Source organism: Pyrus communis, chromosome 16 (assembly GCF_041283825.1).
Source record: "Pyrus communis isolate YQ-2024b chromosome 16, ASM4128382v1, whole genome shotgun sequence".
NCBI classification, from domain to species: Eukaryota; Viridiplantae; Streptophyta; class Magnoliopsida; order Rosales; family Rosaceae; genus Pyrus; species Pyrus communis.
In genome coordinates this window covers 11,705,020-11,720,339 of record NC_142580.1, presented here as the reverse complement: position 1 = coordinate 11,720,339, position 15,320 = coordinate 11,705,020, and the positions used below count along the sequence as shown (strand labels likewise).

At 37.0% G+C, this 15,320-nt stretch overlaps 2 protein-coding genes and 1 pseudogene across 2 annotated transcripts; all 3 read right to left on the bottom strand.

Annotated features, from left to right (window-relative positions):
• Nucleotides 1-1,652: 1,652 nt before the first annotated feature.
• On the bottom strand, nucleotides 1,653-6,076 carry ECR1 (E1 C-terminal related 1). Its single transcript, XM_068470635.2, has 9 exons — nucleotides 5,837-6,076; nucleotides 5,578-5,741; nucleotides 4,906-5,108; nucleotides 4,071-4,303; nucleotides 3,893-3,955; nucleotides 3,749-3,805; nucleotides 3,464-3,585; nucleotides 2,932-3,049; nucleotides 1,653-2,338 (listed from the first exon to the last, which is right to left on the bottom strand). The coding sequence occupies exons 1-9, from the start codon at nucleotides 5,939-5,941 to the stop codon at nucleotides 2,051-2,053; spliced, it is 1,353 nt and encodes a 450-aa protein (XP_068326736.2). The 5' UTR covers nucleotides 5,942-6,076; the 3' UTR covers nucleotides 1,653-2,050.
• A 1,291-nt stretch (nucleotides 6,077-7,367) lies between these two features.
• TBL11 (TRICHOME BIREFRINGENCE-LIKE 11) lies at nucleotides 7,368-10,355 on the bottom strand. Its single transcript, XM_068471595.2, has 4 exons — nucleotides 9,378-10,355; nucleotides 8,720-9,109; nucleotides 8,380-8,538; nucleotides 7,368-8,150 (listed from the first exon to the last, which is right to left on the bottom strand). Exons 1-4 carry the CDS (start codon nucleotides 9,815-9,817, stop codon nucleotides 7,772-7,774), a joined length of 1,368 nt encoding a protein of 455 aa, XP_068327696.2. The 5' UTR covers nucleotides 9,818-10,355; the 3' UTR covers nucleotides 7,368-7,771.
• A 2,189-nt stretch (nucleotides 10,356-12,544) lies between these two features.
• On the bottom strand, nucleotides 12,545-14,170 carry LOC137732692 (calcium-transporting ATPase 12, plasma membrane-type pseudogene; annotated as a pseudogene).
• Between the last annotated feature and the right edge of the window lie 1,150 nt (nucleotides 14,171-15,320).

The window sequence follows — 15,320 nt, the reverse complement described above, 5'->3', positions numbered from 1 at the left end:
ATATTGTCGATCCATATTCAATTAGGCCTCATATGCATATCTTGTATAAGCCATAAAAGGAAGTAAAAAATCAAAACAAGAATGATGTGTTAGTTTTTGGAAATAGAAGGAGTGTGATGTGTATGCATGAAAATCAATCAACCAAGGGTGCAAATAGCACCAACTGGTTCACTAGGGTTAAGCAACATGTGAGCCAGCATGCATGACTAGAGAAATAGACTTGTTGCCAGATAAATTGATCTTTTGTGTGTGCTTGATTTTTCCCACTTCTTCATTCATCTGCCTCCCTCTGTATCGGTCAGTCAATTGCAAGAGCATTAACGGGTAAGATGCATTATTATTCTCTTTTTCTTTCCACTTGTTTCATGTTCTACTTTACTCTTCTTTGGAAAGCAAAATGTTGAATTGTATATATGGTGTTGCTTGGTCCACGTCCCTTTTCCACACGGTTTCATGGCTAGCGTTGGTTGAGCATTAGGGTTGCATGGAATATCATGACCCCTAAAATGAAGAAACCTCACCGTAGACGTCGTGATATATCTCATTATGTTTACAACACTAATCACGTGATCAGTACGACCAAATATACTAGTTTTATGACATGAAGTATATCTCTTTATGTCTATACTCTATAGCAATCATCACATAATCTATGACACCTGATGAATGTTGTAGACATAAAATATATATCCAGATGACATATTAAATTTTCTCAACTGAAAAAAAATGATAGTTTAATCTTTGTTTCATATGGTACTTAATTATTGATGAATCAAAAAATGAAGTTTGAATTTTCTTCGTTTTATTGGAATGAAATGTTGGGTTGCATGTGGGAACTAGGAATGAACATTGAAGCTAATTATTGCCTTAATGACTTTTGCAATCACAAGGGAGTACATCATTGAGGAATGAATCTTGAAATTAGTTATGACATTAATAAGCGTTGTAGAAGTGACAGGGGATACAACTTAATGACACAGTAGATTTTTCAATAATACGACGGTGTTTAGTCTTTGTAATTTGTTTCACACGGCATTTGATTATTATATTAGTTAAATGAGGATTACTAATTTGAAATTTCATCATTTTCTGTTCATGGAGTGGAATGTTGGGTTGGATGTGGGATCATCCAAGCTTGAAGCTGGTCATAGACTCATAGGCCTCGAATTAATTAGGGATTTTGAACCATTTGACTTGGAATGACAGCCTCATCCTCAAGCTCCCGTGATCTTATTTCGGTTGTGGATAGCTTGACAGGTGCGCATGCCCAACAAGACTTGGTACTATGAAGTTTTCTGTGGTAATCAAGTTTTGATGTTTGGATCTCCTTGTCTGTGAATCATAAAGAATCTTCAAACTTGTCTTCAAGTTAAATAAAATTGCAATGACCCCCCTCATATTTTAGAAAATTACATTGGTATCTTCTACCATGGCATGTTTTGGAAAACTTAATCAAGGTCTACCGACTACGCTTCTAATAACTATGTTTAACAGAAAGACTTAAAAGTGAATCTAACTCTTAAAAGGATTTTACGAAGAATACATCAAACGTGACTATTCATGTTACACTTGGATTTTTAATAATATATTCAACATGTTTATAATAAAAGCACTTTTAGCAAAGGCGTTTATAAGCAATCTTAAGGAAGCAATTTGAAACACACTAGTTCAATCATTAGAATAACAGGTAAACAGATGGTATCTTGTAGCATTGGACTAAATAAATTACCAGGTAACGGTAAGACATGAATCCATGGGTCATAAGGCCCATAACAGGATTTGATCACATACGGTCAATCTTTTTCACCCAGACACATTCTCATCCAAACAATTGATGAGGGCAACTTGAAACTGTAAAATCTCATTGCTTTCATGGTGGATAGTAAACGATCAATCATCTTTCAAGATAATATTCGAAGAAAAGATTTACAACTTAGAATGGTATTCAAGCTTGCCTCACCAATTCCGTCTCTTGCTTCAATCGTTTCAGGGAGAGAATCTTCAAAAGCTTTGCAACTCCTGTGGCCTTTGATCAGATCCAGTGAAAAAATCATGACTCTCCTGCTGGATCCATATCTGTGATCCCATCCACTCCTTTGAAAATAACATGCAACTTTCTCAGACACGAAGTTTTTTTGTCATTCTTTGTGGTTGTACCGGTCGCGTGGACAACATCCTTCGGAACTTCACCCATTAGCTCAAAAAGTGGTACGCTTAGATTTGATCTGGTCATCTCTTCCAGTATAGGTGGAGCCTGCATGTACAGATTCTTCCCTCTGTGTGTGATGCTTGCTTTCGATAATAGCAATTTCGGGTGTTCTTCAAGTAGATCAATGAACTGTTGCCATAAAAGTTGAATTAGGACAGGCGCAGCCGCGCAAAATAATAGGACATATCACTGATACTTACAAATCAGAATCAAATTATCAGAAAAACTAACTTGAGCGTTTCACTTTTGACAAAGGAGAAATGACAAGGAAGAGAAGTCTTAACAACTTTCTTAATTGAGAACTTGAGATTTAGGCATCGTTGGTGGTCACAACATAACACCTTGGTGCGGTACCGACTTTGTTCACTTAGAAACTAGAATCACTTTTCATTTCTTAAGTTAAACGAACCTTTTAAAATATAACACAAAACAAGTAGAGTTGACATCAAAAGCAACACCAAGGAGTATAAATATCACTATGCAGAAGGTTTTAACCATAAGATCAAAAGGATCATAACTAAAAGATAGTATAGCATTTGCCTCCTAAACATACAATAGCTTTCATCAAACGACTACTAGAATCCAGTTATAGGAACACTAACCACAAAGACTAAAATGCCGGACTTAGAAACTTAAACATGAATGTTGCTGAAACTAAATTTTCTCCAAAGATACGTTCATAGAAACCAAATTCTAGCAAATCAAAGGATATAGAAAATAACCTTTTGCAAAGTAATTGAGGTGTCCAGTTGAACAAGAACACCCGGTCCGCATACAAGACAGTCTTTGTCCCTGACAAATTCAGTCACTTTTGTGTGGAGACCTTGTGCACCATTATACCTACAAAGACTCTGAACACTCAGTACATATTGAAATAAAACCTTTTGTTAACAAGTTTGATTAGATGAAACATGTGCAGCCATTTGCTTTAATTTTGATGATGATGATGTTCAACAATGACCTAGCATCCAAAGCGAGCTAATTTGCCAATGTAAGAAATATTGGCACTTTTCACAACCTTAGCATTGCAATCTAACTTTTCGGAGATCAAGCATAATGAAATGCAAACTTGGAGTCAAAGCAATTAAGGGGAGAGAGGAGGAGGGGGGGGGGGGGAGGTGGGGATTCACTAATCCTAAACTATTTTGTGAGTGGTCATTCACTAATCGTATACATAGATTTGCAACCATACTGGTTATGACATCTAGGACAAGATGTTTAAGTTGAGTGGTATCGAAGAGAAATAGAACGCACGTCAAATAGTTTGATAGTGTTTTGCTGCATCCAGATGCAATCTTCAATGTCTCTAGTGCACATGCCGCTGATATAATTGCATTTGTAGAAGCAATAGCTGGTATGATGTTCTTCACAACACCCTGTAAACAACATAATCTGCTTATTAGAGAAGGGAGGCAAATCGTAATATCTCTCTTCACCCATATAAATTAACACCCAATCCAAACTATGCAGCTCAGTGGCACAGAATCTTAAAAAGAAAATAATCTTAGGAGAAACAGAAATCTTTAAGTACATATGAACCTGAGTAAAAGAATATGTAACTCCTGGAATACCGAAAAGCTCAGCTCTCTTGGTAGCCTATTGGATATTGAGCAACAAATCTAAGTTAAAATGAACATCAATATAAACAAAATGTAAATCACTACATAATTGTACTTCACTGACCTCGTCATAGACCCACTTCATATGCTCTGGATCATCTGGATCAAAAGACTTTCCGCTATGTAACTATTTGTAGAATGCATTTTTAGTTGTATACCATCAATTTTAACTCATGGAACAGTTATAAAGTGTAATGAAACGTAAAGGGGAAAGAATAGTGAAATCGTGTGGAATGTGTCACCTCATCCCATTTGATCAAGTGAGCATATTCAATACAGTGAGCAGCAGTTCTAGGGGTTTCTGCAAGGGTGCATAGAGGGAACTTCACTTGAGGGGGGAAAAGCCAGATGGTGCACTCAAAGCATGGAGTGACCCCTGGAACAATGACCCTAGCATGTCCTTGAAAACCTTCAGTCCCTCCATCTACCATAGGCTTGATGGTTTCTTCTTGTGGGGTATCATCAGAATTATACTCTTCCAAAAGAATAACAAATAAAATGTGAAGGGCCACGTTAGCTCAAGTATAGTAAAGAAAAAGCAATTCATTTCAAGAACGATGTACAAAGGGTAGCATGTGATAAGGCAAGGACAAGAAGAATTTTTTTCAAAAAAAAGTCCCAAAAATGCTGTTATACATAAGAGCTTCAAGGCAAGGTCACCAAAGCAACAAAGGATCTGATATTAGAAACAAAAGTTCAAACCAAAATCTGGACCAATTTTGACACCTTAGAGTTCCAAGACATATCATAAGTGGACTGTGTGTGTCAATTTCGACACCCTAAAATCTACACCTTAAATTTGCAAAACTGGACCAATTTTAGCAAGCATGTTTAATGACCAAAATCTATTGTCTGCAGGCTTTTCTGGGACTATTTTATTTAAATTTATTCTTTCTGTTCTCATAAGGAAAATAAACACTGTAATTATCAATAATTAGAGCAACAAGGAAGGTCAATAATCAATATCACACAAACAAGCGCAAATATAATTATAGAAACACCTGAACCCATATAGAACTTTTAATATGTAATACAGAGACAAAATATGAGCAACATGGATAGGTTGAACATACTGACCAAGAAAACTACAAGCAACAGAATTGATGTAGCTCCGAGCCTCAATGGAATCAAGACCGAGGGCGATGATACTGAAATCACTATAAAATTCAAGCTCCTTGTCCTCAATCCGGCAAAAATGTGGAACGATATTTACACCACTAACTCTCTCCATGACACGTTTCGCAGCCACCTCAGCCTTTGGCTTACCTACATCTTCAAGTCTACGACAAAAATTTCATGAGGAAAGCACTCTAACAAGAAATTGAAGTGCAACTCTTTTTCTTCCCTTGTTTTTTACATCGATAAGGCAGATAAGAAAAAAAAAAAGAAAGAAAAAAAGAAATTACAGTATTCATTAGTATACGACAGAGATTATCAAAATAGACGGTTCTGAAGCAGATAGAATGCTAATATTGAGAGATTAGACATTTAATAACACACACAAACATCAATGGTTCAGGGATAATTTTACTGTTAAGATTAAAATGTTGGGTCATTAAGATCAGTTAGAGAACTAAAATATTGATAGATTATACAAATCTTCAATACTCTAGCTAATGAAAGACTGTAAAGTGGGCAATAAACAAGTAAAATCAACAAATTTTCCAATTCACCCATTACAAATTAAAGCAAAAGGCACCAAATTTACAAATTAAAGCAAAAGGCACCCAAAAAAAAAATTCAAATAACCTGAAGAGGAACTGGCGATTGAGATTGGAAACCTCGATGCGATCCATGTCTATGACTTCGAGCTCCCGGAAACCAGACAAAGCCAAGTCCTTGAGCAGCTCACAGCCCAACCCACCAGCCCCAACCACCAAAACTCTGGCGTACTCTTTGAGATCATCTCGTAGCTGCAACAAAATCACTGTAAGAACCCACAAAATCGTTTGATCGATCGAAAAAGGAGAGTGTTTGAGAGAGAAGGAAAAGGAAGAAAAGGGTTTACTCCAGGGCCGGGTTCGAAGGCGGTTCCGACGAGATTACCGGGGCGGAGGAGGAGTTTATCGAGGTCCCTCGATCGGCTCTCTTGGGCTGTGGACGCTGGTGCCATTGCTAATTGTAATACTTCTTCCACGGGGCGAGTGTGACTGACTGTAGTAGGCTTGATTTTCACGCTTCCAAACTGAACGATCCTCTCTTCTTTCTATTTTATTTTGCTTTTTGTTTTAGAAAACTAATAAAAAGTTCAAAAAAAAAAAACTTCATTTTTCATGAAAAACTTATGGTGAATAGTACTAGGGAAAGATATAAACGTGATTTTTTGTTAAAAGTGAAAAGTACCGAGAGTGTTTTATTAAAACTCCATTTGTTTTTGTTTTTATTTTTATTTTTATTTTCAATCGTGATTTAAGTTTAGAACTCGGGAGATTAGGGAACAGAAGCTTTTTTAAAAAATTAATCAAAATGAGTATATGCTTTTAGGATATAGGGGTCTAAGAATTGAAATTAGAACTATCACGTAAGAAATCATTATGGAATGACTCAGTCATTAGAGATGAATTTCAGGTTTGTATTTTACACGGTATGTTTTGAATTCGATTTCTTGGTTCCGGTGAATCACACGATGGTGGCTAAGGAAGGTTGAAATGCCTCTGTGAGTCTTCTCCTCTTCTAAAAGAGTGATCTACTATGACAGAAGCCACCAACTGATTTCATTTTAAAAAAAGAATAAAAAGAAAAGAACTACGTGTAAGACCTCTTAATCAAATGAGTTATAATCCTTTTGTCTACATAATTTTTCTGTCATGCGAACAATTACAAAGCATCGATGCTTCTTTTTTCTTTACCTCTTTACGTTCACAAAAACAATTTAATGACTACTAAAAGTTGCCATATAAACAATTCAATACATTTTCATTTCATATATTTGTTTGAGAAACCTGGTTAATGAACTACTCAAAGCACCACAAAGTTACCACCGAAACACTATTCCAAACTCTCTTTAAAGCAAGTGTTTCTCTCAAACAAAGGCACCACAAATTTACCACTGAAACATCATTCCTAATGCGATAATTATTTAATTTTAAGTTTTTGTTTGAGAGCTAACTTTTACGCATTAGTCTTTCACGCACTCTTTTTTATTTCTAACAATTGAAGTTAAGCAGCTTAAGCACCACAAATTTACTACTGGAACATTATTCTAAACGCTCTTTAATACAAGCGATTTCTCAATGTATTGCACCTGACCATTTTCAAGCACACCATTAAGAATTGCATGAGGGTATGCCTTACTTTTTATTCATAAAATTTTATGTTCAGGAACAGTAATGCCACTTAGTAGTACGGTATCATCTTCACTTGTAAATAAGATGTGTTAGGTTCGATTTTTGTTAAAAGTGAATTTGAACCACATTATAATGGCTAGCCCAGTGTGAGATTTATTATGGCTAGCCCGTACCGAAACACTTGCCTACCATGCATGAAGATAATATCATTTGTTGAAAAAAAAAAATAATAAAGAAAAATCAGTAAGCTGATGATTCTCAACTGATCAGTTAAAATTGAATTGACATTGTCTACCCATAACAATAATTCAAAACTATTTAATTACATATTTTCCAAAGGATTACCATGCCGGTTCAAAAATTAATTTTTTTTAAAAAAATGTGAAATTTCTTTACACTTTCATAATTTTATCCAAGAAACCGCTGCCAACCTATTTCCCGGCTAAATTGGGATCTGTCTTCCAAAAGAATGCTGGTCCTGTTCCTCCCACAAATCACAATTGAGATAAAAATCTGAGGGCTGCTATCAACCCGAAACTCAAAATCCTGACGAAATTAATGCTATGTGCCGTTTTCTTTGATCTTCTCCCTTCCCCCCTCGGAAGCATTACTGTGCCAATAGAAGCGTGTCTTCCATGGCAACACAAACAGGAGACTTATCGTACCTGTGCTCTATAAATCGACGTGTTAACTGTGCCGGTCATCTGCTGCTTTAGGAATAGTGCATAGAGTAGTTCGTTCCATGTATCAGGGACTCCAGGCAGACACCAGTGGCTGCAATCTTGGCGATGGAGAGGTGCAGGGCCAACGTTAGGACCTAGATAGTACAAGGACGAATGTCCATCTTTTCTCCGTGCAGTCATTTGAGTTACGTTCAGCATATCAATCTTTGTCGTTTGTGATGTGTTTGAGTGAGCTGATAGCGCAACATTGGCTACCCTGAATTGATCCCATGATTGAGAAGGCACCAATGAGGAACCTAGCTCAGGCAGTGTCTCCGAGTGGCAGCTTCCCCCCGTCTTCCAATCCCCACCTCTGCGTTATTCAAGAATAATATTTCGATAAAGGTTTTCGTATAGTATTTTTTTTCTTCGGAAACATTTTCATATAGAATCTTACTTCACCAGAAAAGAGCAAGAAAATGATGCAGATTTTTATTTTGGTCATTGCGAAAATGTACGTAAGACATGACCAATTGCCTAAGACATCTAGGATATGCTTAACCATAGATAGAATATATGTTCGAAAAAATGAAAATACGAACCTGAAATGCACAGGAGCATATGTTCGAAAGAAAACCTGAGTCTTGCTTGAATTTACTTGAGTGTCTATCCAGTGCACCACAGTCTCCATGGACTTGTGATATGCATCTTCTACGCTCATTTCCATCTTTACTTGTTCCCGTTCCTGGAAGTAACAACCCCTGAACAAAACATACAGAAATTTTTAATCCTTCTACCCAGAGGAAAATCCAGAAAGAAAGAAAAAACATCATGTTTAAAACTTGAAACATAACTAAAGTTCAAGTTCCGCTGTTGGTTCGCGCGAATGCAAATGAGTGAATCTTGTAACGTAGTCAAATAGGATTGAGAGTTAAGATTTACCCTCTTACAGTCTTCTCGTAATTCCACCAGTGCCCCGTGTTGAAGACCAACACATCGGCATCTCTCCACTTTACAGAATTCCAATCCATTTGATCCACTTTCAGAGTTGTTCTGACATTTTGCAAAGCTCCAGAAGGAGGACGGCTCTGCAGCACCAGAAACGGAGACCTGTAGTACTCCACAGTGCAGTTAAAATCCTTGAATTTGAAGACCAAGAACCCTTTGTGCTTAGTGATTGGTTTTCCATTAACTTCGTAGATTGAATCCTCATTAGGAACTGCAGAAGAGAGCATGCACAGGAGTGATTCCCATTGGTTTCTTCCGATTGAATCGCCAACAAAAACTAGCCGCTTGTTACGCAGTTTTTCCAACATCAACTTCGCGTCAAATCTGTTTTCATTATTCACGGGGAAAAAATTATTGAGTAAAATTATTCAAAAATGTCGCCATCAAGCATATGTAAAGTTAGACAAGGATTATTGCTCCACACACAAAACTAAAAATGCTGACAAAATACATACAGTCAATTAGCGTTATCGGGTTGTTTGGTTGCTGAGAAAATGCTGAAAAACAGTACAGAAGTTTCCTATGGATGGCTGAGACAGTAATAATTTCTCACAATAAAAATCAATGTGACTACCAAAAACTGAAAAGGTACCTGGGCAAGTTGCAATGCCTGGGTTGCCATCTCCACTTGGTGTAAAACAAGTCAGGACGGCCATTCTCCGAGCACCTAAATCCTTCATCCACAAACCGGCAATCGTTGGATTGATACAGCGGATACGCCTCGTCCCACACCCAATCCCCTTCAAACACGTCACACCCACCACCCTCTTCTTCCAGAAACTCAACCCTCCGGTACTTGCCCGGCCAGTTACTCTGCAGCCACATAAACCGCTCCGATTGGCCTGGGAACTGAAACCCTTTGGCCACAGCTCTGTCATCCAAGTAAACGAAGAACAGAATCACGCAAACACTGGCAAAGAAGAATCCCAGAACGCCCAGGGACGGCTCCAACGGCTTCAAACGCCTGAACTTGTTGAAAGCTTCGAAGAACGGCATGGTTTCCGGGTCGGGCTGGGATGAGTGCTTAGACATTGGAGCTTGAACTCGAATTCTGGGATGTGGGTTTTGCTCTGGTCAAGTTTTTAGAGGAGAGAGAGAGAGAGAGAGAGAGCAGGAGAGGTGTGGTGTGAAAGCAAAAGGGCATTCATCTGGCTAAATGGGATCGGAAAAAATGTCCTATTTGGGATTTTGCTTCGAAAAGATGGTTGCTTGGTAGGTCAGGAATATGTGCTAGTAATGAATGAGTGCAGAGCTTAAAAGAGAGAAAGAAGCGAGATGGGTTGTCAAGGAAGCAAAGAAGCATTCATGGCGGAGGAGAGAGTGAGAATTAAATTTAATACAGTTTGTGGGTAATTATATGTTAGAGATATGATTACAGTTCAGCAGAGAGGGGGACGGAGAAGGAGGAGGATGAGAGAGAGAGGGTGGAGTTTGGTCCACACTCATGACCAAGGTCCAACAGAGAACGTTGAGGAGTTGCGGCGTTGGTGGAAAAAGAGAGAGAGAGAGAGAGAGAGAGAGAGAGAGAGAGTGGGTAACGGATAGTATAAAGCGGGTGCCATGTTTTCTCTGCTAGAACGTGACATAGCGGAGTGGGGAAAGGAGAAGAAACGTTAGGGTGGTGTTGTGCACGCGGAGGAGATAGGGCGTGGCTGAGTTGTTCGTATGATAATGTGTTTTGATACAATAATTATAATTTTATTCCTTAATATTACCAACGTCTTAATTTTTTTTTAAAAATAAAAAAATAAAAAATAAAGTTATTTAGTATTACGATGTAACAGTATTTTTTATTTGTAAGTGGAAAATCATAGGTTTGATTATTATTCATATTATTGCTAGTGTATTATGAGGTTTAATCTGTTCCTTCCCTTAGTGTAGATAATATTTTTTATTAAAAAAAGTAAAAAATAAATAAAGTGCTCCTTAAACAATGATATCTATATGGAGGGAGAGGGTAAAAAGAGTGAAACATGCATAATAAAAATATTCACACAAAAAAAAGTCCATCTGGTAAGACTGTTATTTTTCAAAATATATTTAATAAAAAACAACAACATCTAAAATAAATAAAATAATAATTACGTTCATCATTTTTCAAAATATATTTAAAAAAAAACCAATTGTCGCAATGCGTGTGGCAAGAGGCTAGATTCTATATAAAATGAGAAGATAAAAATGGTGAGGCTCATATATGGCTAATGCTACGTAAAATTTGTAAATCAAATGATATGTCATCAATAAAAAATAAGCACGTTAATAAAAACTTAAGTGATAATCCAATCGTTAACAATTACATCATCTGTTTTACAAAATTTGGTTTGCCTCAACTGATACACTCATACGCATGTAGCAAGAGACTTTTAACTTGAAACTGTACTTTGTTTTGAATTCTAAGCCATGCCTGATCCTCTAAGCTCTAATATTGAAAAAAATAAATAAAAAAAATCTAATAATGAAAAAAATGTTCATCCCAGTTTTGTTGGGATAGTTTTCATAATAAAGTGGACAAATGCAAAATACCAAACTTAATCCAAGCAGATGTTACTTTGTGCGATACTTAGCTCAACCTTTAAGACAATTACCATATCTTTTTAGGATATTAAACAGTTTGCTTTGAATTATATGAAAGGTCTTAGGTTCGATGTTCTGAATTGGTGAGTCTGTTTGATTGTGGTCGCGGGCATGGTAAAATTTCCCATAGCCTTTTTGGCTGAGAAGGTGGATAACTGTGATTTATCATCAGTTGTACCCTTTTAAAAAATAAAAAATTAGCAAAGATAAGACTATTGTTTTATGCTAAAAAAAATGACTACTGTTTGGCCATTATTCTTACCTACCTTGTCATAGACAAGATAAAAAGTACGACAAAATTCGTATGGCAAATTTTTCCATGGCCACCTCTTCTTGGATTTTACCTCAATCCTCATACGCGAAAGTTAAATTATGCATTAATGCAAAGTACAATCCATAAAGGACTGGAATTACGTAGGAGTTATGTATCGAGCTTACTTACATAAATATATATTGGCTTTGTATTTATGTGAGTCGAACTCAAACATAATACCTTTTCAAACCAAACAGAGACAATTAACACTAGACCAGAGAAACTAATTTGTAACGACTAACTTAATTGAAACTAATAAATCACTAATTAAGGGCAAGAAGATGAAATTACAGCATTCATGATCTAAAAACTAGGCTTTGATGCATGTGTCACGTGGACTTTCCCATATGTGATAAATAACATGATCCCAATTTTCTATGATCACGTGGAAATTAATTATTAAAACATATGGATTGTTCATGGGAATAATCCAAGGAAGGAGGAATTCAATCTAGGAGGAACTTCAGGTCAAATGCTGCCACCTGTCTCATCTAATCTGGGGTAGAAAATATCAAAGGCATAACGTACCCATCCTATGTCCAGTTGATTTCAAAGAACTTGAACCGCTGCCATCCTTCGCCTACCAAATCCTATGTCCAGTTTTAATTTTCCTCGTGATCTGCCGAACACATTTGTCATTTAGAAGAGCCAAACACTGGAAGTGAGGATCCAGCTTTTGACATCGCAATTTGGTTTAAGACAACAACGCAATCATGTACATTTGTTAGCTTCAACCCAAAGGTTTAAACATTTTTGTAATTGTAATTTCAGATATGATTTATGATAACCGGATTGAGATGGGAATCCGATGGGCTCAGCCACAATTACAATTTACAAGGGAAGGGAGTATGAACATTCGACGAAAGATCTTATCATGCAATATAAATAACTATAAACCACGCATTTGAAATCAAGAGGACCCCAATCTGGTACAGGGATTGAGGTAAGAGGTTCCTCCACATGATGCTGGTGATGAGAGGCTCAGTCCTGCCCACTGGTGGCTTTTCCATGGGTTCTTTTGTGGGCTTTTCTCCGGCAAGAGCTAGATATCTCAGTGTGACCATAATCAAGTTTACCATCAAGAAGTGCGCTGCTGTTAACGGGATTCACCTGCCGAAATGGCTGCTATAAAGTTGATTCCAACAGCTGCAGTATTTATAGTGAGCTGGAATTGGATGAACGTCTGGATGTTATTGTACACACATCTTCCCCACCTCAAAACTGTGACCAGCGATGCAAAATTATCATCCATGATCACAACACCAGAGCTATCCTTAGCAACTTCTGTGCCTTGTATTCGCATAGAAATTCCGATATCAGCTTTTATCAATGCTGGTGCATCATTTGTGCCATCACCTGTCACTGCAACCACATGACCTCCTTCTTTCAAGCATTGCACCATGAGAAGCTTATCAGATGGAGAGGACCTTGCCATTACACAGATTTCCTCAACCTTCTCCCTCCTCACTTGAGGTGTGTAATTGAGAAATTGCACGTCTTCTATCAGTGCTTCACTTGACATATCCTCATGAGTCTTGAGAATCCCACATTCAGTGGCTATGGCTTTTGCAGTGAAAACATCGTCACCAGTGATCATTTTGATCTTCACTACTACATTCCAAAAGTCTTGAACTGCCATCTTCACTCCTGGACGACATGGATCTTTAAGACCCACAAGTCCTAACAGGGTAGATCCCTCTTCTTTTAGCACAACTTTGTATCCTTGATCATGCATTTGCTCCTCAGCTGGAAGTTCTTTACTAGCAAACGCAATGCACCGGAGCCTGCTAGTTGCCATACCTTCAATAATCTGCTCAACAGTCATTATATGATTGTCATCCATATCCTCAACATGTCTAGAGGCATTGTAGTAACTTGTGCACATTGCTAGTATCATCTTTGCAGCTCATTTCCAATGCACCTGCATTTTATTGTCTGCGTGCCTTTCCACCAAAACCCCACTTCGTTTCTTTTGCGAATTTAAAGCCTCAACATTGAGAATCTACAGCTTGTCTTCGCATATCCATCTTCATCTAATGAATGGCCCATGTAAGGATAGCCTTGTCTATTGGATTGTCTGAGATCTCAATTTCTAGATCCGAGATAGGCCTGTATACATAACCAGTTGTATAGAGAGCAACCCCTTCATGGATCAAGTACATGACATCTGGAGAAATAGATGAATAAGCCCCTTCTTCCAAAAGTTCTTTGCCTAACCAAAACTTGGTCACCTTCATTTCATTCATGGTGAGAGTGCCTGTTTTGTGAGTACAAATGACGGTTGCAGAGCCCATCGTCTCACAAGTAGAGAGTTTCCTCACCAGTGGCTTATCAGCCATCATTCGCTTCACGGAATAAGAAAGTGTGAGGGTCACGGCTAGTGGCAAACCTTCTGGATAGCTACCTGATATGATTTTTACCAGCAAAAGTAGAGATAAAAATACTTGAAAATACTTGCAAGAGCACAATATGTGGTTGGCTCTAGCTAGATTCTCCATAGGGATTGAATGAATAATTTGTATTTAATCTAATTCTTAATTAACTATTGCCTCTCAATACCTCTCAATACTACAGTCTAATGATATTCCTTTTCATTTTGAAGTGAGAGGTTTTAGGTTTGAATCTGGTGGACGGCAAATTCAATATCAAATTAGGTTACCCATTGTATGATTTAGCCGAACTCCCCATCCCCTTAGTATAAAAATATCGATGTACTAAAAAAAATCTAAATTAACTATTTGAAACAAAGTTTGGAAAATTTTATTTGAACCCATATAACCTCTTTCTACTCCCAACCTAAACATTTTTTTAGTATAATAATATATTGTACACTAAAGGGATGAGGTAGTTTGGCTAAGCCACACAATTACTATTAAGTACAAGATACAATTAACAATAAAAATAAGATTTAACAATAAACATACATCTAATAATCAAACCCTAACAAAAAATGACACCATTCGGTACAAATTATGTTATTAAAAAATTGACCAGCAATACAGTTTTTATGTTTGTGTTCATGCTTCTTTCTCTTACACCAAAAATGACAATATCCAAATGAACAAGAAGTTTTCTCACCAAATAGAGTTGCTCTCAACTAGATTTTCTATCTTCCTTCAAAGTGCTTCTCATGTAATTACTTCTGAGTATTTTTTTTTTTTTTTTTTTTTAATTTCAAACGGGTACAATTTGTTTAACTTAGTGGATCAATTCCACCGCCGAGGTACATATCATTCAATCTTTCATAGTTTTAGTCCGAATTGCATTTAATTTTTATGATTTCAAAACCTCTCATAGCTTAATGGAAGAAGAACAATCTTTGCAACGTATTTCTCAAGAACTCATGATTCAAGACTAGAATGTTAGAAATGCTACTTCTCTCCTACCTCTTATTATTTAGTTACATGCTACTGCGGATTATTCCATGCCATCAAATGTCAAGTATATGTTTTCCCATCAATGAATTATTTGATTGCTTGCAGTTATTTCTTGCAAATCTATATAGTTGGCACACAGCAACCTGGAATTTACTGAGAGTAACGCTATAGAGGATAATGGAAATTCTATCAAAAACAATTGTTGGAAGGAGATAACGTATGTGGATAGAATGCTTTGATTTTGGTTTTTCATTTTTTGAAATGGGTGTAA